This window comes from Odocoileus virginianus, chromosome 17, assembly GCF_023699985.2.
Source record: "Odocoileus virginianus isolate 20LAN1187 ecotype Illinois chromosome 17, Ovbor_1.2, whole genome shotgun sequence".
In the NCBI taxonomy this organism is placed as follows: domain Eukaryota; kingdom Metazoa; phylum Chordata; class Mammalia; order Artiodactyla; family Cervidae; genus Odocoileus; species Odocoileus virginianus.
The window spans coordinates 33,244,897-33,267,206 of NC_069690.1; the positions used below are offsets into that span (position 1 = coordinate 33,244,897).

Sequence of the window (22,310 nt, forward strand, 5' to 3'; positions counted from 1 at the left end):
TAGGTCTCCTGCACTGGCAGGCAGGTTCTTTATCACTAGCACCACCTGGGAAGCCCCAGAGAGTCTATGGGCCACAAGGAAAGATCCCACATGACACAAGGAAGACCTGACACAGCCAAATAAATAAATCTTAAAAAAAAAAAGCTCCCAGGTGCTGCTGCTGCTCCTGGCTGGGGATCACACTTTGAGAAGAGATCCCACTAAATAGGCAAAAAAAATTGAAGTATGACTAGTCCAGTTTAGTTCAGTCGCTCAATCATGTGCGACTCTTTGCGACCCAGTGGACTGCAGCATGCAGTAGCTGTGGCTATTTTGAATTATGGTAGTGCTTAACCTCTCGAAACTGCTGGCTTTTATTAAAATCCATGTATATCCATGGAAATGCATCCTATAATTCAAAATATCTGTCCTCTGTTTGAGGACCAAATGTGGCCATACAGCATACAGGGACATCTCCATCCTAGAGTATAAGCATTAAAGTCATCCATCCATACATGTCATCATCTATACATTCATATATACAAATACATCCATTTACTTCTATCGCTATATCAACATACAATTATTACTATTATATTTCATGTCAACTGACTACTACAATAGCTTCTTAAATGACTCTCTGAAGTTATCCGTGAAGCCAGTCTTTTCCAAGTGCAAGTCTGATCATGCCACTCGCTTGCATGAAACCCTCCATGGCTCCCCACGCTTCTCAGGGAAAAATCCTGTAGCTTTAACACGGCTTACTTGACATGGCCCCTATTTATCTTGCAGCCCCATCTCACATCACCCCTCTCCAGCCATTAAGTGTTTTACGTAGTTTATCGTGAGAATTTTACAGATGGGGAAACAAGGCAGCGGACAGCCAAGGAACTTGCCGAGAGTCGTGGAGCTACTAAGTGGTAGAAAAGGGACTTGAAGGCAGGTTGCCTTCCTCGCTGGACAACTACTACTTGGCTGGAAAAGCCTCAGGGAAGAAGTTGCGATTAAGACAGGCGGGTTCCCTGGGTGGGGAAGATCCCCTGGAGAAGGAAATGGCTACCCACTTCAATATTCTTGCCTGGGAAATCCCACGGACAGAGGAGCCTGGCGGGGTACACAGTCCATAAGCTCGCAAAGAGTCGGACACGATAGAGCGACTGAACAACTAGGCGTTCAGTTCCTTCCTTAGCCCACCATCCCTGTTAAATCCAGGGAGCGACTTCACGAGTGCACAGGATGAAGACGGAAGGGAAAAAAACCTGCCTTCCGGCGCGGGCCTCCGCAGAACCGGTTCCATGGAAACCGTAGCCTGGTCCAGGTAGGTAGATCTCGCGGCGCTTGAGCGACGGAAGTGACGTCACCTCCCTGAGGCCCTCCGGTGGGTCGCCGGCCCTCGTCCAGCGCGCGCCGCCTCCGCCGCCCGGCTGCCGGGAACATGGCGTCCGCCCTGGAGCAGTTTGTCAACAGCGTCCGCCAGCTCTCCGCCCAAGGTGAGGCGATGGGCGCGGGCCGCGAGCCTGCGTCCGGGCTGCGGCTGGGGTCTTGGCGCTTGGGCCGGGGCAGAGGAGCGCGCGAGATGGGCGACCCCTTCGCCCAGGCCCCGGCCTCCGCCCCCCGCCGTCGGAGCTCCGTTCGTCTCGCCTCCCAGAGGCCCTTCCCGACCTGGCCGCGCGGCCGAGCCCCTCGCGGCTGGCCGCGCTCGACCCCCGGGGGGCCCTGGCTCCCGGCTCCCTCTTGGGGGGGCGGAGTTGTGGCCTTTGTGAATTTGCCCCTAATTTTCATGCCTTTGGTTGGTTCCTCTCATCGCCTGAGTGTCGTCCCCTGGGCCTAGAATTAAAGTAATTGGCCGCTGTCGTGAGGCCACTTTCCTCACCCTATTGGTTCATCTGTGAAATAGAAACGTCCGGACTGCGCGGGGTTGTCAGGGGTGAGCGGGAGGAACCGTTAAGGTTGCAGGAGCCGCGTGACCTTGCCCAGGAACCCTTCTTTCGGGAGTCGCGTCTCCGGGTGTAAGGACCCAGGTGCTGCCCGCCTGGCTGCCCCGAGGTTGATTTGGTGCCGGGCGGTGCGCAGCGCAGCGCAGCGCAGCGGTTCTGTCTCGTTTCTCTCCACACTGGTAGGAATTAGGGTCAGGGGTGAGTCCGGAGTCTCTGGGAGTGAGGAAGGCATTCACTCGTTTGTGCCACAGACTCTAGTTTCTGTTTCCCGAGGTGCCATGAGATTAGGTGTGGGTTGAAGTCCTGTCTCAGTAGGGCTTCCCAGGTGGCTGAGTGGTAAAGAATCTGCCTGCCAATGCAGGAGATCCCCTTCGATCCCTGGGTCAGGAAGATCCCGCGGAGGAGAAAATGGCAACCCACTCCAGTATTCTTGCCTGGAGAGTCTCATGGACAGAGGAGCCTGGGGAGCTGCAAAGAGTTGGACCTGACTTACTTTAGCTGCTGAACACGCACACACCTGTCTCAGTCACTTGGTGACTAACCAAACAACTCATTTCCCAGGTCCAATTTTCTTACTTACAAAACAGAGCCCGGGCGTGCTGGTGAGCATCAAGCAGGATCGCTTGCCTGGAAGCTTCACACACATGCCTTGTGCAGGCTGCTGATGTAGGAGCAGGCTGCCCAGCAGAGACGTGCAGGTCACTTTCCCTGCCTGCCTCACGCTTCCTGAACAGACCGGTGCTGGTGTGGAGTAAGGGCTGGAGTAGAGAAGGAAGGAGGGGGCTGCTCAGAAGAAGATGGCGTGCAGACCAGAAGTGACGGGTGTGGGAATGAAGGCGGAGGGGAGAGGACGAAGTCGACTGAGAGGGTGAGGAGTGAGATGAAGTTATAGCTGGTGACATTTTGGATACAGAAGGGAGATGAGTTGGTGCTGATGGTAGGTAATGTGCACTCTGCTGGCTTGGGGCACTGAAAGTGGGAGTGCGAAACCTTCAGTGGCCAGAGGAAAGTGGGAAACTTAGCACTGAGACCAAAGGCAAAGTCATTTGGTGTCTCTGGCCCTTCTGGGTCCTCACCTGAAATGAAGGAGTTGGAAGAAGTCACCTTTAGGCACCTGCAGGTCTGAGGTATGACTCCTTTGGTCTGGTGAATGCTGTTCTGACTGGTAGTGTCATTCTTGTTTTCCAGGGCAAATGACTCAGCTTTGTGAACTGATCAACAAGAGTGGGGAGCTCCTGGCGAAGAACTTATCCCATCTGGATACCGTGCTCGGGGCCCTGGACGTCCAGGAGCACTCCTTAGGCGTCCTCGCTGTCTTGTAAGGGCGTCTTCCTTCACAGCTTTGTGCTCGCTCAGCGTCAACACTGCACTCTCTGGCTTTGTTTGGTGTAGGAAGTAAGCCCTGTAAATGACAGTGAGCTCTTTGGCACAACTAAAGTTACGTTGTAACCTCATCGCAGCTAATCATTGCTTGTATTTTTTGTTCTGCTTTATTATTTTTTAAAATTCTTAATGTTTATACAAATTTTGAAACGTAGTTTTAAAAAATGAATGGTGATCTCAGTTGTGGCACTGTAGTTTGTGTTTATCTGAAAACTTTTATTCATGTGATCCATGGGATTCTCCCCATTTTCTGAATTGAAAAGAGGAAAAAGTGGCAGGAAGGCTGAGTTGAGTGAAGTTCCAAGTGATCCAGAGCACCCTGCAGACACATTTAAACTGGTTTAAGACCAAGTTAAACAGACGTGATTCCAGTTGGCCTTTTGAACTCTTGTGATTATGTACTTGACGGTTGATTTTTTTTTCTCTTGATGTTTTAGTGTCATAGATTGGGATTTTATGGTTGTTGTGAAAGTTAAAATAATGTAGATGAACTGAGAACAAATTGACTTGAAGTGAGGGTCTGGCTTCACTTGAGCTGGCGCTCCTGAGACTGGGGTGTGTCAGGAGGAAGGTGCTGTCAGAGCCCGAGGTCTAGCCTGCGCTTGCAGGATGGTGGTCAGTGGCTGCTGTGTGTCTTGACTGTAAATCTTTAGAAATAAATGATGTGCAGGATTTAGCTCCTCTGTCGTACTTGCCGCACCTTGAGGACTCAGTAGCCACTGCTTTAGATGGTACACACTCGGATCAGGGCCTCCGCTGCGGAAACTTCTGCCAGCTATGGCTGGCAGATAAAGATTTCTACTGGCTGTGCTTTCCGATTAAAAGAACAGGTAGCACAGTTTGTACCCACTTCAGCTTATGCCGATTTGTGTGTCAAGTGAGATGATGTATGTGAAAGCTTTCTGAAGCTATAAGATGTTTGACGTTGTATGTCAGTTAGAGGAAACCTGGGAAGAACCCTGACCTGGTTTCCAGGTTCCCTGGGTTTGAATCTGTGTTCTGCTGATTATGAGATGTGGGGTCCTGAACTGTGTATTTTTGTTTATAAAGTGGAAGTCACAGTGCCTTACTGACCTATTGTGAAGCCCAGATGAGGTTGTTTGGACAGATTTTGATCATTGGAAAGTAATTACTGATGTCAGGTGGCACTGTGATGCTGTATAGATGGAAGAACAAGTTGAAAGATGAAGAAATTGTTGTTAGGTGATAACACCTGTTTCATTTTTCTTGAAATGAGTTTAAACCATTCAGTGTTTTCTTTTTTAAAAAGAGTTTGAAGTTTTCTTGTAAGCGATATATAAGTGGTGGTAGCTACATAATTTCTCCCCAGAAACCTTTCTCCAACTACCTCTCGGTATTCATGGTGGTGCTTGGTGGCACCATCTGCCAGGTACCTCTGGATGGGTCACCTGAGTTGTCCCTCTTCCAACCAGTCCACTTCTCTGGTCCTGCCCCACAGCTAGTCCTCCCCTGGGTCTGGGGCAGCACCATGGCTGTGAGCCACTGCTGTGGCCTCCAGCCAACCCGTAGCTTCCTCCCCGTCCCCCTTCAGTCTGTTCTGCTCAGGGTTTCTAAGTGAGTAAGCAGTACTGAACACACTGGAGTGCAAAAGGAAAGTATTTAAAAATTTTGGGGGCTACAAGTTTAAATTTTGTTACTGTGAGTATTAAAGTGGCCTGATATTTGACCTCATTTAACAGAGTTTTCTTTTTTGAAAGTTGCTCTCTTTTGGATGTTTTTTATTTTTTGCCTTTTTGCTCCAGGTAAAAGTTGTTCTTTAAGCTTATTTTTCTTAGTCTCTATTTGTGTTTATGTTCTGTGTCTTGATTATGCAAAGAACCAGGCCAGCAGAATCCCATAGATTCTGGTTCTTAATTTTTAAAAGTATCATGACTCCTTTAACTTCACAGAGCGTTGGAGGCAGGATGGACTTCCATATTTCCTGCCATGAGGCCCCAACCAGGACCAGTTGGTTCTTCTCTGTGTTGTAGGTTTGTGAAGTTTTCCATGCCCAGCGTTCCTGACTTCGAGACGCTGTTCTCCCAGGTTCAGCTCTTCATCAGCACCTGCAACGGGGAGCACATCCGCTATGCGACAGACACCTGTAAGGGCAGCGCCTTTTCTCCTCCATGGATGTGTTCTGCCCTGTACTCACTTACATCTTCAATATTTTGTTATTGTGTCTAGTTGCTGGGCTTTGCCATCAGCTAACAAATGCACTTGTGGAAAGAAAACAGGTAAGAATGTTGTTTGAGTATTTATAGCTTTGTTTCATGTGTGTGTAACCTGCGCAATGCGCCGAGCATTAGGGTCCCAGCCTCGTGCTGAGACCCTGATGCTCAGATATATGTGATGGGTGAGGAGAGCTCAGAACGTCTCCCGGGGGAACTCTGACCACAGGAGAGGTGCCTCCAGGGCGCAGCTGCTGCTTATGTTTGGAATGGCCCTTCTAGTGCTCTTCATGTTATAAAATGCAGATTTTGTTTGTTTGTTAAACCTTTTGTGTGTGTTAGTCGCTGAGTCGTGTCCAGCTCTTTGTGACCCCTTGGACTGTAGCTCGCTAGGCTCTTCTGTCCGTGGAATTCTCCAGGCAAGAACACTGGAGTGGGTTGCTATTCCCTTCTCCAGGGGATCTTCCTGACCCAGGGATAGAACCTGCACCTCCCACATTGCAGGTAGATTCTTCACCATCGAAGCCACCAGGGAAGCACTTCTTGTTAAACCTTTTAATTTGTAATTATGACCTGATTTTCACTTTATAAGAAGTTGTTAGGTTGGTATAATTAATTGCCATAAATGCCCTCCACCCGGAGTCCCTAGGTGTTAGTATCTTCCCTGACCTGCTCAGTCTTGTCTCCTTCCTTTCTGAGCCACAAGAAAGAAGGTCACAGCTATGGTCCCCCTTACACTGAGAGCTCAGTGAGTGTTTCTTCAAAACTAGGCCAACTTAGAATGTTCCCTAACGTCACCACAGCACGACATCAGAAAACAAACATGTATAGAACCCTTTAACACATTTGACTTCATTACGCTTCGACCAGTTGTTTTTGCTAATGTCTTTTGTGACTAAAGATAATCTCGGATCACAGGTTGAATTACATTATTGTGTCTCTTTAGTCTCCTGTATTTATTTTTTTCATTTAACTTAGCTCTGTAGTTCCAAACGAAGAGTTTAGCAGTATTAATTTGTAGTGTTGTGCCTGAAACTTTGTCATGTTATCTGTACAAAGAGGAAAGGAAAGTGAAGTCGCTCAGTCATGTCCGACTCTTTGTGACCCCCATGAACTGCAGCCTCCCAGGCTCCTCTGTCCATGGGATTTTCCAGGCAAGAGTACTGGAGTGGGTTCCTATTTCCTTCTCCAGTCTTTAGTCTCCTTTAATCTAGTGAAGTCTTTATTTATTGTGATACTGACACAGGTTATGATTTAGATGTTTCTTTTTGATTTGAAATTGAACTTTAAAAGACTGATGGTGTGAAAGAGCCTGAAAACAAAGACTCAGTTGATATTTTGTAGGTGCACTACCTAACTGTTGTTTGAGGGAGATGGTTAAAAATATCCAATCAGTCTTCACTGAGGAAAACTTGTGAGTTCCTCCCCTCCTTTGCGGTCACATCTTCTCCCCAGAAGCTGATTGCACCTCATGTGATTCTCGGTCTTGTTATTCACGATCAGGGCAGGAAAATGGTCTGTTTGTAGCTTGTGGTATCACTTTCAACAGTAATTTACCATCAGGTAAGAGATGTTGCTGAAGAGAATTTACAGGTGACCCCCCAGACTGTCCTGCAGGAAAGGGCCAGCAGTTAAGTTCTCAGTTAAGTCTCCTAAACACAGGTCTGTGGTTAATGATTCGGAAAATTGTTGTTTGTTTACCTGTAAATATAACGAACTGTTGAGAATGTAATGTTGCTTTTTTGATTATTGATCTCACATTAATTAGAAAAAGCTTTCTGATTTTAAAAAGTTGTGCTAATTACTCTAAATATGACAGTAAACAGCCTAAGATGACACTTTTTGACTGAACAGAGACAGAAGTTTCTCCAGAGGCTGTGGGAACCCCCTCCTGTCATTTAGAGGAGCCTGCCTATAGGCTTACTTTCATTTGTAAGGGACAGCCTAAGACCCGGCGTGCCACCCCCACTGAGGCCCTAACTGACAGGCCTTTTTCTGACAGCCCCTGCGAGGAATCGGCGTCCTTAGGCAGGCCATTGACAAGATGCAAATGAACACAAACCAGCTCACCTCTGTGCACGCGGACCTCTGCCAGGTGAGCACCAGAGGGTCACCCGGGTCAAGGTTGGACGTGGTTGGGATGGCTCCATGTTTTAAGTGTCAGAAGCTGCACTATTGCTGGAAGGGAATGTTGGGGCTGCTGACCACCAGCCATGGGCTGCCACCTAGCCAGTCAGTGTGATGCGAGAGCAGGTTGGGGTCGGGGGTGGTGCTTGTTTGTTTATTTTGTGTGACTCGAAACCCAGATGGCAAAGGAGGAATATGTGTAATGAAGCCTGCCTCTACCTGCTCCCTCGCCACCCATCCTTCCTTTCCAGAGGAAGCTGGAGTTGATCATTTCTTCTGCAGCCCTCCAGAGACAGTTTAGGCACACACCAGCAGATACCTGTTTATTTTTGTTTCTCTAGTTTAAACACAAATAGTAACAATCTATACAATGTCTTTTTCCTACATACTGTGTCTTGGAGATGATTTTGTGTTAGTGCTTTATAGCCATAGAGAACTCCATACCGTGGGTTTTAGCCAGTCTCTGTGGGGTATCCAGATTGTTCCCTTAATGAATAGCATGGTATGTGGATTATTTCAACCACATCTTCTCACCTCACGTGGAGATGTGCATTCTTTTCTCTTTTTTTCTTTTGAAGCACTTTTGTGGTGGAAGTGTGACGGGCACACGGTAGAGTTTGAGTCTTAGGTGTGCAGGGTTTGCACCCCTGTCTGCCTGGTTCCTCTGTCACCCAGGCCTGAGGGCTCTGCCGGTCCTGCTTTCTTGGGCTGCACATTCTCTGCTCATAGTCAAGGGAGTCAGAGCAGGCAAGGAGATAACTGAGAAGCTGTGCCCGTGCTGCCAGGGCAGCGGAGAGCAGAGCCCACACTTGTGCATCTAGAGATGCCCGGGTTTTGCTTCGCTTGTGAGCTCTTCGTGTCACAGCTGGTTAGCCTTTTCCAAAGAAATGCTGTTTTATTCCGAATCCCTAAGAAGATGGAAGGATGTGTTGTTTAAATCATTCTAGTCAGTAAGATGTAAAGCCAAGTGCTTTCTAGAACTTTCTGGGTTTTCTCCTTTTGCTGAACTATGCCGAAGTGCATGTGGAGTGATGGCTGCATGTATCTCTCTCCACAGCTGTGTTTGCTGGCAAAGTGCTTTAAGCCAGCCCTACCATACCTGGATGTGGACATGGTGGACATCTGCAAGGAGAACGGGGCCTATGACGCCAAGCACTTCCTGTGCTACTACTACTATGGCGGGATGGTCTACACCGGACTGAAGAACTTCGAGCGGGCACTTTACTTCTATGAGCAGGTGGTCACTCCCCCAGCTTGGGGCGTATGTGTGGTCAGAGAGGCCTGCCTTGACTGGTGGCAGGGGCCTGAGGCAGGGAGGGACTCGAATTCTCTCTGGTGCGGGTTGAGTTCTGTGTGTCTCTGGATGTTTGTGGCTTCCTCTGTATGTGAGGAAGCAGTGAGCCCAGTGGTCTTTGTCGTGTTTTCTTGTCCTGAAATGAGGTGTGAAGTTGGGTTAAGTTTTTTGCTTTTTTTTTTTGGTCCATGCTGTGTGGCTTACAGTATCTTAGTTCCCCAAGCAAGGACTAAACCCAGGGCCATAGCAGTGAAAGCACTGAACCCTAACCCTGAACTGTCAGGGAATTCCCAAGTTTTTCTTGTTTTAATAAATAAAACATTCTCCTGGTTCATAATTCAGAGTATGTAAAGGAGTTCAGAGAAGAAAGTGCCTCCCCTCCACCCTTTTGTGTCTGTGATGAGATGTGCATTTCTGGAGGCTCGCTTAGGGCCTAAAAAGATGGGACTGGGTAGAAACAGTGTTTTAAGATGAACTTGTCAGATGTTCAGAAGTTCAGTTTGATTTGGAGTGCACGTTCTGGTAATCAAAGGTGCTCTGAACTCCTTGGAGGAGCTCAGAGTGTATCTGAGATTCTGTGCAAGCTTGTGCACACACCTATGAGTGGGCGTGGCCTTGGTCAGTGGGACTGACCAGCATTGCTGGGGCCTGGGACAGGGTGACTGGAGGTGCTGCTGGGCAGGGGACGTGACTGATACCAGACAGACATCTTTTTTTACTGCTTTTCTGAAACATTCCAAAAGATATACTTGCTAAAAAAACAAACAAACCCAACACCTCAAATCACACAGCATTACATAAAATGACGAGTGAGAACTGCGTCCACCTTTCACCCCGAGCACAGGTGGCCCTGATGCTCCCTGACCCCCGGCGGGCAGGCCCTTCAGCAGGTTCTGCTGCTTCGTGTGAAAGCGGTGCTGCCTGGGATCGTGCTTGTGTCCTCACGCTCTTACAGGAGTGTTTCTGTGGAATAACTCAGAAAGGCCTTAAGGGCCCAGGGGCTTGGATTTTGTTTGGGACACTTGGGCCGATTTGGGTGATAGATTTGGATTCTTAGCCTTCATGAATCCATGTGAAAGAAGGTAGAAAGGCAGCCACAGAAGAGGAGGAAATACTTGAAGGTGATGTTTCTGAAAACAGACTCACATCCAGAATGTGCAGAGGTGTCAGAATTCAACAGTAAAAACCCTAAAGTTTTATTATTTTTTTTATTAGTTGGAGGCTAATTACTTTACAATATTGTAGTGGGTTTTGTCATACATTGACATGAATCAGCCATGGATTTACATGTGTTCCCCATCCCGATCCCCCTTCCCACCTCCCTCTCTGCCCGATTCCTCTGGGTCTTCCCAGTGCACCAGGTCCGAGCACTTGTCTCATGCATCCAACCTGGGCTGGTGGTCTGTTTCACCCTTGATAGTATACTTGTTTCAATGCTGTTCTTTCTGAACATCCCACCCTCGCCTTCTCCCGCAGAGTCCAAAAGTCTGTTCTATACATCTGTGTCTCTTTTTCTGTTTCGCATATAGGGTTATCGTTACCATCTTTCTAAATTCCATATATATGTGTTAGTATACTGTAATGGTCTTTATCTTTCTGGCTTACTTCACTCTGTATAATGGGCTCCAGTTTCATCCATCTCATTAGAAATGATTCAAATGAATTCTTTTTAATGGCTGAGTAATATTCCATGGTGTATATGTACCACAGCTTCCTTATCCATTTGTCTGCTGATGGGCATCTAGGTTGCTTCCATGTCCTGGCTATGATAAACAGTGCTGTGATGAACATTGGGGTGCACGTGTCTCTTTCAGATCTGGTTTCCTCGGTGTGTATGCCCAGAAGTGGGATTGCTGGGTCATATGGCAGTTCTATTTCCAGTTTTTTAAGAAATCTCCACACTGTTTTCCATAGCGGGGTCATATGGCAGTTCTGTTTCCAGTTTTTTAAGAAATCTCCACACTGTTTTCCATAGCGGCTGTACTAGTTTGCATTCCCACCAACAGTGTAAGAGGGTTCCCTTTTCTCCACACCCTCTCCAGCATTTATTGCTTGTAGACTTTTGGATAGCAGCCATCCTGACTGGCGTGTTAATGGTACCTCATTGTGGTTTTGATTTGCATTTCTCTGATAATGAGTGACGTTGAGCATCTTTTCATGTGTTTTTTAGCCATCTGTATGTCTTGGAGAAATGTCTGTTTAGTTCTTTGGCCCATTTTTTGATTGGGTCATTTATTTTTCTGGAGTTGAGCTGGAGGAGTTGCTTGTATATTTTTGAGATTAATCCTTTGTCTGTTGCTTCATTTGCTATTATTTTCTCCCAGTCTGAGGGCTGTCTTTTCACCTTGCTTATAGTTTCCTTTGTTGTGCAAAAGCTTTTAAGTTTCATTAGGTCCCATTTGTTTATTTTTGCTTTTGTTTCTAATATCCTGGGATGTGGGTCATAGAGGATCCTGCTGTGATTTATGTCAGAGAGTGTTTTGCCTATGTTCTCCTCTAGGAGTTTTATAGTTTCTGGTCTTACATTTAGATCTTTAATCCATTTTGAGTTTATTTTTGTGTATGGTGTTAGAAAGTGTTCTAGTTTCATTCTTTTACAGGTGGTTGACCAGTTTTCCCAGCACCACTTGTTAAAGAGGTTGTCTTTTTTCCATTGTATATCCTTGCCTCCCTTGTCGAAGATAAGGTGTCCATAGGTTCATGGATTTATCTCTGGGCTTTCTATTCTGTTCCATTGATCTATATTTCTGTCTTTGTGCCAATACCATACTGTCTTGATGACTGTGGCTTTGTAGTATAGTCTGAAGTCAAGCAGGTTGATTCCTCCAGTTCCATTCTTCTTTCTCAAGATTACTTTGGCTATTCGAGGTTTTTTGTATTTCCATACAAATTGTGAAATTATTTGTTCTAGTTCTGTGAAAAATACCGTTGGTAGCTTGATAGGGATTGCATTGAATCTATAGATTGCTTTGGGTAGTATAGCCATTTTGACAGTATTGATTCTTCCAATCCATGAACACAGTATATTTCTCCATCTGTCTGTGTCCTCTTTGATTTCTTTCATCAGTGATTTATAGTTTTCTATGTATAAGTCTTGTTTCTTTAGGTAGATATACTCCTAAGTACTTTATTCTTTTTGTTGCAATGGTGAATGGTATTGTTTCCTTAATTCTCTTTCTGTTTTCTCATTGTTAGTGTATAAGAATGCAAGAGATTTCTGTGTGTTAATTTTATATCCTGCAACTTTACTATATTCGTTGATTAGCTCTAGTAATTTTCTGGTAGAGTCTTTAGGGTTTTCTATGTAGAGGATCGTGTCATCTGCAAACAGAGAGAGTTTCACTTCTTCTTTTCCTATCTGGATTCCTTTTACTTCTTTTTTTGCCCTGATTGCTGTGGCCAACACTTCCAAAACTATGTTGAATAGTAGTGGTGAGAGTGGGCACCCTTGTCTTGTTCCTGATTTTAGGGGAAATGCTTTCAATTTTTCACAAAACCCTAAAGTTTTAAAACAGGCGACAGATTTGAAGTCAGAGCCATGGTGTGGCACTAGGTCACACAGCAGGCTTTTGTGATGGGGTGCTGGCTGCTGACAGGGGTGTGGGGTTCAGAGCCCTTATCATGGCCAGTGGGATGCTCAGTGGTGTGGCTCCTTCGGAAACAATCTGGGGGTTCCTCAAGAAGTTACACCTGAAACCTCCGTGTGACCCAGCACTTCCATTCCAAGGGTTACACCTGAGAGAAGTGACAGCAGACACCCACCTAGACACACACATGAATGTTCTCAGCAGCGAGAGCCATGTGGCCAGACGCCCACCAGCCGAGGTGGTCTCTGTTTACGTGGAACACCGTTTGCCTGAAACATAGAATAGGTTGTGACACTTCAGCATGTGCTCTGAAAGTGTCACGATGAAGCTGCTCACATAAGACCCTGTGAAGCCATTTATGGGAACGTCCCAGCACTCCAGTGGTTAGGATTCCATGCTCTCACTGCCAAGGGCCTGGGGCCTGGGTGTAATCCCTGGTTGTGGAACTAAGATTCCATGAGCTACACAGCACAGCCAAGAGGCGGGGGGGGGGGGGCGGGGAGCCATTAATATGAAATGTCCAGAGCAGGTAAGTCCTTGAACAAGACTTGAAGTGGAGGAGTGGATGCTGGTATGGGCAGTGACCCCTGCTCAGCAGGGTTTCTTTTTAGGAGGGTGAAAATGTCCTGAAATTAGGTAGCAGGAACAGTTGCAATTTGGTGATCATGCCAAAGCCAAGTCGTCATTAAAGGCAGTGACTGGATGTCAGTACTCTCTTGCTAATTCATGCTCTATCCTCATTCTGATATTCCTCTCCACCCAGGCCATCACCACGCCTGCCATGGCTGTCAGTCACATCATGTTGGAGTCGTATAAGAAGTATATCCTGGTCTCTCTGATCCTGCTGGGCAAAGTACAGCAGCTGCCGAAATACACCTCTCAGATTGTGGGTAGATTCATTAAGGTGAGCTTTCAGAACAATGATTCTCAGCTGACATGTTCTGTTCCTATAAAGCTGTGGTGATTCATAATTCTGTAATCTATGTGACTTGACTTTCCTGGCATCTTCAATTAGCAGACGTTCTCGATGTCCCCTGGGCGTCTGGCAGGACCCTGACTGTCCTTGTCCATGCCCACCAATCCCCTGATGGGGTGGGGTGTTCCCCGGAATCTGCGTCCACACTGTTGCTCTGGGTGGTCATGGCGTAGGGGTTTAAGGTTCTGATAGAGCATTGCTGGCTCTGTTGGACTTGAACTCTGACTAGGTGCTGAGAGATCCTCTTAGACCCAAAGCTTTGCTCACTGAGCTGCTATGGTTTTCCTAAGGACTCAGCCCCAGGACCATGTGGAGAAATGACCTCTTTTTTTATTTTCTCGTAATTCATGCTTATTTTATTTTAAATTGATGTCACTGTCATTTGATATCAATTTTGTGCTGACCCTCCTTGAACAAAACTCAAAGTTTCAGGAGGGAAGTTTGAAAGTCTTCCTGATGTGAGGGTTTCTGTGCTGTCATGTTGAGCGTTGCTCGTGTCCTTCAGCTACCCATCGTGGTTCTTGGGCTCCAGGCTGCGTGTCACAGATGGGCGTGTGGGGGTGGGTGAGAGGCCCTCGGAGCCCGTGAAAGAGTGACGCGGGTTTGGAGAACTCCCGAAGGTGGCCCCCATGGCCCTGGAGAGTGACCTGTTCCAGGAGGAGCACTTTCGTAAGTGGGGTCCTCATGACTCACCTCCTTCACGAGAGCTGCGGTTTGTTAACGGAGTGTGACGGAGTGGTGACGAGGGCTCAGGCCTCAGGGTAGGGCTGCTCAGCTCCACTCGCCGGCTCCTGCAGCCCTGCCCCGTGTCTGACAGGGAAGATGAGGAGCCGTATCGCCCGGGTGGTGGACACAGCTCCGCTCTGAGGGGCCCTCAGCCCGGGGGTCTCTTGTTCCCCCGGAAGCAGTCAGTTGTCCCATGGCACCTGGTGAGGCACGTGTGGAGCAAGAGGGGGCTGAGAAGGGTGGGTGTTTGCCTTCTTTCTTCCCAAGGTGGTTTATCTGGGACAAGTCAGGAGCTGCCTGTGAGAAAAAGGCCTGTGGCCGTCACTGAATGCAGGCTCCAGCCCTGCTCTGTGCTACACAAGGAGCTCCATGGTAAACTTCTCTCCTTGGTCTTGAAAACTAGGCATTTGCTTGGAGTAACTTACAGTTTGCTGGGTAACAGTAAGGGACGCTGGACCTCCTTGCTCCACAATTAGTGCCATGTTTCCTTTTGCCTCTCACACAGGCTCTGTTCTGCTAATTGTCGAATCTGGTTTCTTCCCACCTGCACACCTTTAGCCTCTTAGCAATGCATACCACGAGTTAGCGCAAGTGTACTCCACCAACAACCCCTCGGAGCTCCGCAGCTTGGTGACCAAGCATAGCGAGACTTTCACACGCGACAACAACATGGGGCTGGTGAAGCAGTGCCTGTCCTCTCTGTACAAGAAGAACATCCAGAGACTCACCAAGGTGCGGTCCTGTGGCCTCCAGAGCCGGACTCCATTCCCCCGGCCTTGTGGGCACTGAGGCAGCAGCGCGCAGTCCCAGTCGGTCCTTTGGGGACTTTGAGGGGTGCCTTTCTGGGGCTAGTATGGGGTATTTGAGAAGAGGAACAGGTGAAGAGGAAGTGGGGAGGAGACGTGGCTGCTCTGGGAGGCAGACAGGTAGCTGAAGGGAGGGAGATGGCCCGGGCAGATGCTAAGGGTGCAGCTGTGTGGCCCAGGACCTCACAGCAGGCTAACCCACCCGTGGGCGCTTGGCTGGTGCACTTGAGCTGGGGAAGGTAAGCCAACTGTGTAGTTTTTATTTTTTAAGATGAAAATAGACCCAGTGGCTTTTGATGTTGGAAAATATGCTTATTATCAAGTGTTAAGACTGTCCAGGAAAGTGTAAAAAGAAAACAAAGCCTTATGTGAGCCAGGGAGGTGGAGATGTTCACTGCAGGTAATGGGAAACCGGCAAAGAACAGCTGCAATAAGGCGGGGGGGGGGGGGGGGGGGGAGCAGCTCTTCCCCACCCACCCCCCGAGACACAGCCCTGCGAGGACACAGTGGATGAGATGGCTGGCTGCCGGGCAGCCGGGGGCGCGGGATTATCACGGGTGCTCAGACTTGCTCCACAATCATGTTCTGGGGACATATCTCTGGATCTGTCTGCTCCATGTGTGCGAACACTCCCACTGACTGTAACCAGGATCATAACGCTATGTGCTGTTCTATATCCTCTCTTCTGGTTTCTATGGCAATGTAAGCCTGTATCACAGTGACTGTACATTGTGCTTTGTTGTACAGATGATCATAACTTTCTCAGCCAGTTCTCTTCTGATGGACAGTCAAGTGGAAGTTTATTACTTTGAAAGGAAAAATGTTCACCTTTCTAGTCCTCACTGGTGCTAAACTACCTAGATACTTCTTAGAATTCACAGGAGTTTCATTTGGGAAGGAGGCGCTACTCTGAACTAAAGTATATATAGAGTTTTTTTGGTCATTGGCTTATCAAGAATTTTCAACATCAGAATCTTAACAAGGCCTGCTTTGAGAATGCATTGTATTTACAGCTGGCTGTTGTAAATATTGCCAGCTGCCCAAAAAAGGGGGCTCTTTTAATTTGTTCCTGAATGGCGTTTTCATCAGGTCCCAGGCAGACCATGATAAACACTGGTTTCCTTTTAACCCTCAATGTGTTTACACATTCTGACTTTGAATTTTGAAGGATGAATCTGTTTTCTATTTTTTAATTTCACATTATTTACAAGGTAATATATTTACAATACAAAATGCAAAGACAGAAAAATCTCCACCTAGTTCCTATACTCCAGCTGGCTTTTTCTTTCCCAGAGGCAACCCAGCATCACTGCTTCTCCGGCATCCCTGCAGAGAGTGTATAAGCACATGTATTCACACACCGATGTGCTGTCACACATATGCACATTTTCCTTATTCAGAGATATGAGCCAGATATAGACCCTGTTCTGTGCCCCTTTTTACGTTTAATGATGTGCATGTCTTCAATTTCAGCTCATAAAAAGCATCCTCATTTTGTAAGGGTTTTTATAGCCGTGTACGAGTCCATTTGTGTGGTTTCCCTGCACTCAGCCAGTCCTCTGCTGACAGATATCTGGGCGGTTCCGACCTTTGCCATCACAGGTAGAGCTTCAGTGAGCAGACTGGCACACACATCATTCTAGACCCAGGAAGCACGTGGTGGGTGTTTCCTAGAAGTCATTGCTCTAGAAAACTGATGCTGAACCTTAGCTCATCCAGTTCAAGTCATCTTTGCAACAGAAAGCTAGCTTGTACACTGTTGGGAAGCAAGTGTTCAGTGACTTAGTAGGAGTCTACACATTTAGTAGAATTTCTCTCTTCAGTCTGTTTCTACCTGTGATTAATTAACTTCTGAATTTCAGACATTTTTAACACTATCGTTACAAGATATGGCGAGTCGCGTGCAGCTGTCCGGGCCTCAGGAGGCAGAAAAGTATGTCCTGCACATGGTAAGTGTGTTTCTGTTTTTAGAAGTTACTTAGTGGTTTTGTCCTTGTAAAGCTTACTGATGTTCACTGTGGGAGACGTAGAGGAGGAGGCAGGGCACCCAGTGTCACCACTGTGGGTGATCCGTCAGCTTCCTCACAGTTGGGGTTTTCCTGGGACGTGTGCACATGTGTCCCGCACAGTCGTGTCCTGAGGACGTTCCTGGTCATCACAGCCAGGGAGTGCTGCTCATAGCAAGCGGAGTCGGGTCTTGCACGCAGGGGGTGCTCCCACCGCAAAGAATTCTCTGGCTGAAAACATCAATACTGCCAAGCCTGAAAAATTCTGTCCTACCGTGTAAAGTTTATGAAGGCAGGGATTTTTGTTTTTAAATAAGATTTTATTTTTTTATAGCAATTTGAGGTTCACTGCCAAATTGAGGGCAAAGTACAGAGTTCCCAGTCCCCACACAAAATCATAGCCTCCCCTGATCAGTATCCCCACCAGACAGGGCCGTTGTCATAGCTGATGCTCCTCCACTGACAGGTCTTCATCCAAAGTCCTTAGGTTACATCAGGTTTGTTCACGTGTTGGACACTCTGGGTTTGGATAAATGTGCATGGACATGAATCTGTCATGACCACATCACGTGGAGCATCCACTCTGCCCTGCTGATGCCCTGTGCTCTGCCTGTTCCTTACCACCCCTCCCACTACTGACCTTTTCATTTTCTCCAGTTTTGCTTTTTTTACAATGTCATATGGTTGGAATTACACAGTGTGTAGCCTTCTCAAACCAGGTTCCAGCCCTGCATCTGCCTAGAAAGGTTATTTTTATCCTGACTTGTAATGTCCCATTTTTATTGGTGTCACATCTTTGAGCTTCTTATGAAAGGGAATATATAACATATGTACTCAGACGTCTGGCTGCTTCTGCTCAGCATCACAAGCCCCAGGCACTGTGTTGTGGTTTGTTGCAGCCTGCTCACGTTCAGGGTTGCAGCATTCCATGACATGAGTCCATCAGGTAGACACGGGGGTGGTTTCCTGTTGTGGTTTTATAGAGCATGCTGCTGGTGAACCTGGTGTGCATTTCCACTAGGTGTGTGCTGTCTGCTGTGAGATCCTCCACGTGTTCACAGAGTCACGGAGTCACGCCTTGTGTTCGGTTGTGTTTGACTGCAGGCATTTCATTAACTAGGACCACGTCCCCCAGGCTAGAGATAGCAACCAGCCCAGGCAGCTCAGCTCCACCATCCCAAATGGAGCATCACTGCTGCTGGGGCATGGTGTGTCAGGAATGACAGCACCCTTTCGGGATTTTCTCTCGGCTGCTCCCTTTTTAGCTGCATGGACAGGATTTGGCTATGAGGATCAGTCAACTTAACCCCTGTTGTTGATGCAAGTAAAAAATGTACACCTTGAAGCTGCCTTGGAATCAACATTGGCAGGAAAATTTTCTTAAAAGGACCAGAGGATAATTGCTACTGGAGTAAACCAAAAATTTGTTAGGGCTTCACTTTTGTAAAACGCAAGGACGATTTCAATTATATCTCATAAAAGTTGTCTAAAGATTCAGGGGTGCTTCAGAATATCTGTGCCAGAGAAGCCAGACACATAGGACCACGCACTGTCTGACTCCACTTACACAAAACCTCAGAACAGGCATGCGCACAGTGTGGAGAATACACAAGTGGATGTGGGGCTTGAGAGGAGGGGGCTGGGCAGTGCCTAGGCAGATGGGGCTGGGGCCCCGGGTGGCACTGAGATCTTTTGATGCTGGTAGAGGTGTTACCTGTGCATCACAGGTGTAGTTGAATCTACTGAATTGTTCCCTTTAAAATGGTTGACTAGGGGATGTCCCTGGTGGTCCAGTGGCTAAGTCTGTGGCCTACTCTGCACAGGGAGCGGGTTCAGTCCTTGGTTGGGGAACTAGGACCCTGCAGGCCATGTGGCACAGTCAAAGAAAAGGTTAACTCACTTTATGTGGACTTTACTCCTTAGTGTCTCATGGTGCCCAGCACATATTAGGTATTTAAGAGAGAGAAGAGAGTTGAGGAAACAGGTGGAGCCTAAAACACTTACAGATTGATTTACTTATTGCTCTCTGTGATTTCCCCTGACTGCGTTGAAACACCACTTATTCACATAGTGTTTGGGGCTAAACTATCTTCCTGATTTCTCTTTTATAGATAGAAGATGGTGAGATTTTTGCAAGTATTAATCAGAAGGATGGGATGGTCAGTTTCCACGATAACCCTGAAAAATACAACAACCCTGCCATGCTTCACAACATCGACCAGGAGGTAACACAAATGCCAGTGCTCTGGGCTGATGTCTGTGATGTTACACTTGAAGTACTGCTTCTGTGTTCCAGGATAATTTTAGTTTTAAATATAGGTAGTTCCCAACTAGTTTCTAAGAACATTTTATTTCCTAGAAAGTTAATTTCAAAATGGACTCTTCCTGATTGTCTGGTTGTAAATAAATCGTAGGTTAGCATCCTTGTCCAGTTTGTCAGAGCCTCCTTCAACTCCTGAAATGCTTGGAGAGTACAGCATTTCAGTACAGTTTCATGTGTACCCAGTAGCCACTTATACTGTGGAGCCTTCAGTAACTTGAATCTGGAGTCCCGAGTCAGAAGGTCAGAGGGTAGCAGGCAGCGGGGAGGAAGGCCGGCCGCAGTTCCCGCTGGGCAGCAGCCATGGGCCAGGGAGCTGCTGCCTCTGCACTGCGGCCCATGCTGCTCTCAGGGCCTCTGAGTGTGAGCTGGGCTCGCAGGGGCCAGCTGGCTTCTTGCCTATGACAGGCAAATGGATTCAACCAAACAGTAGCTTCAGAATATGAAAAGCAGTAAGTCACCAGAGTCTCTTTTTGGCAATTCCAAATTTTTTTAAAACCCTGAAAGCTGGAAGGTTTTTTTTTTTTGTTTTTTTTTTTGGAAGTATTTTTTGTAACTCGTTTGGTGTCAGATGCCACCTGAAATGACACTTATGTCAACATTTTTAGGTTTCACTGCCAAAGATGGTCATGTGTTTAGTTTAATTATGGGGTGGTAGGCAATGTGCACTATTGTGCTGTTAACTGTCTGATCCAAAATTCTGACTCCGGGACCTATCTGGCCCAGGGCTGTGACCTTGCAGCACCCAAATAGTCTAGGCTCAAAAGGATAAACTTGCCTTGAACCCACCTGCTCAGCCTGTCCACCTGCCTCCACACAGATGCTGAAGTGTATAGAGCTGGACGAGCGGCTGAAGGCTATGGATCAGGAGATCACTGTGAACCCCCAGTTTGTGCAGAAGGTGATTGGGGTCCCCTCGTTAACAGAAGTATGCTGGAGGGAGCTGTGTGGTGTCCCCGTAATAGTGAAGTTCACGGAGACGTGCTCATGGAGGGCATTTCCACACTCCAGGCTGGAAGTGTGTTTAGAGGTGGGGGTGGGGGTCATGGAACTGCCTCCCTGTTACACGGGGTGATATCCTCTGGGGATGCTGGCGGGAAGCTCTTGCCCGTGCAGGCAAGTGCACTGTCTCCCGCCTCCCTCCCAGAGCATGGGGTCACAGGAAGATGACTCGGGAAACAAGCCGTCCAGTTACTCGTGAAGCCGACACCCATCCTGAGTCAGAGAAGCCATTGCCCATCCCTGTGGCCGGACAGGTGTCAGGAGGCGGCTGGAGGATCAGGCCCATCTCACCTGGACATAGACACAGCGCATTTTGTTTTGATGTCTTCAGTCCTGTGTGCTTTCAGTAAACCATTCTCTGTGAAGATGGAAAACATTTTCAAACTTCAAAGCCTGTTGTGGGTTTATTTATCCTCAGATTAATGTTTTTGTTGCATTAAATCTGCCTTTTTGTTTTAAATTATTTGAACATTGGTTCATTTTCTGTATCACCTTTTCCCTCTGAAAAGCTTTTAAAGAACATGTTCATTCTGAACAGATGTAGATTTTAGGAGTTGTTGGAAGATTTGAATCTAAAGTTGATATAAAAAAAATAAAAAATAAAGTTGATATCAATTGCCTTAAAAAAAAAAAAAAGCTGAGAGGAGAAAAAACATCTGGGAGAATCTCTCGGGCAGAATCCAGTGTTTCGGAATTAAATTACCATGCATGTGAGCCATAGGATGCATTCTGAATTAAAGAGATACCCTTGTAGTCTTGGGAACCTTCGTGTGTGTAGCGCTCTTCTGTTTATGAGATGAAGGGCAGACTTGCCCGCTCTTTTTCTACAAGCATTTTCTGTCCACCCTCACAGCTGCGTTTGGATTTTGCTCAGGGTCCCCCCCTCTTCAGGACTCTGGGATGCATCTGACTCGGGTCCCCCGAGTTGGTCCCAGGATGGTGTGGAGACTGAAAAGTGCGGTCGGATACAGTGGAATTAGGTCCCTAAAGAGCGTAGCGTCTCCCTTGTGAGTAGCAGTCACTGTTTATGATGTGTCAAGTTGTGTGATCACTACATTTTCATTGTTTACAAAAGGAAACTCTGAAATCTCATGCCAAAGGAACTCTGAAATCTCATGCCTAAGGAGTCACCCCAGTAGAAAGGCTTTGAGGCCGTGTGGTCCATCATGGCACCCACTGCTGTGCTGCAGGAAGGCGGCCACAGAGCATCTGATCCATAAGTACATGGATGAGGCTGGGTCCCAGTGACCCTGAGCTGGCTGTGACCCCCCCGCCCCCCTGTCTGAGACTGCTCCCCAACTCAGGTGAGCTGCGTCATTTCCATGCATACTTACACAGGCTTGTACTTAGGAAATACTGAATGGAAATTTCCCTTCTGTCAATGTGGTGAATTACACGTAGTTTTGTTTTGTTAAAAACAACTGAACAACTTCTGATTTACCTGGATCTGAAATAAAATCACCTAAAACATGTTTGAGAATTCTAGTAGGTGGCAGTCATGGCTGTTTAAGTCTAGGGTAACTCATGGGTTCTGATGTGGACACTGTTGATTTTCCCCCAAGATAGTGGTTCACTGAAACACCACATCATTTTTGAAACTTTGATCTCTAGAGGGGCCTGGTGTTTAGGACCTGGTCCTGTGTTTACAGGGGCCCCTCCTTTCTGTCAGGGAAAAGGGGCTAGGTACTCTCGGCCCTCCGCATTGCACCCGCCTCGTGTGTTCTCTGGCTTCGGGGAGGGAAGGTACCCTATATAGGCCCTGGACCCTGGAAGGGTGTCCACCTCACAGCAACGCCTGTGCCCAGGCGGTGATTCCAGCCCAGGAGGCAGGCTTCCTGTGCACACACATCCGGGGCCCCAGTCCACTGGGGACCTCCTCAACCTCCTAAGCTCTATACATTTTGGTAAGACTTGTTTCTTTTTCTGACCCCTGGTTAATGACTCTATTGGGCTTCCCAGGTGGTGCTAGCGGTAAAAAAAACAAAAACCTGCCTGC

General features: G+C 47.4%; 1 protein-coding gene across 3 annotated transcripts; it reads left to right on the plus strand.

Moving 5' to 3' along the window:
* Positions 1-1,334: 1,334 nt before the first annotated feature.
* COPS3 (COP9 signalosome subunit 3) lies at positions 1,335-21,077 on the plus strand. Of its 3 annotated transcripts, none has more exons than XM_020914048.2 (12): positions 1,335-1,469; positions 3,105-3,234; positions 5,291-5,403; positions 5,487-5,536; positions 7,473-7,565; positions 8,655-8,834; positions 13,242-13,382; positions 14,739-14,912; positions 16,849-16,935; positions 19,104-19,217; positions 20,133-20,213; positions 20,460-21,077. In XM_020914048.2, the coding sequence occupies exons 1-12, from the start codon at positions 1,415-1,417 to the stop codon at positions 20,511-20,513; spliced, it is 1,272 nt and encodes a 423-aa protein (XP_020769707.1). In that variant the 5' UTR covers positions 1,335-1,414; the 3' UTR covers positions 20,514-21,077. The 3 variants fall into 3 exon arrangements, with proteins under 3 accessions (XP_020769707.1, XP_020769711.1, XP_020769708.1); XM_020914049.2 differs by lacking the exon at positions 1,335-1,469 and adding an exon at positions 1,706-1,906; XM_020914052.2 differs by lacking the exon at positions 3,105-3,234 and having other exon boundaries at positions 1,397-1,469.
* The last annotated feature ends 1,233 nt before the right edge of the window (positions 21,078-22,310 follow it).

Coding starts and splice junctions, on each gene's coding strand:
- COPS3 (XM_020914048.2), top strand. CDS start 1,415: ATGGCGTCCGCCCTGGAGCAGTTTGTCAACAGCGTCCGCCAGCTCTCC. Junction 3,235..5,290: donor TTAGGCGTCCTCGCTGTCTT/GTAAGGGCGTCT, acceptor TCTGTGTTGTAG/GTTTGTGAAGTTTTCCATGC. Junction 5,404..5,486: donor CCGCTATGCGACAGACACCT/GTAAGGGCAGCG, acceptor TATTGTGTCTAG/TTGCTGGGCTTTGCCATCAG.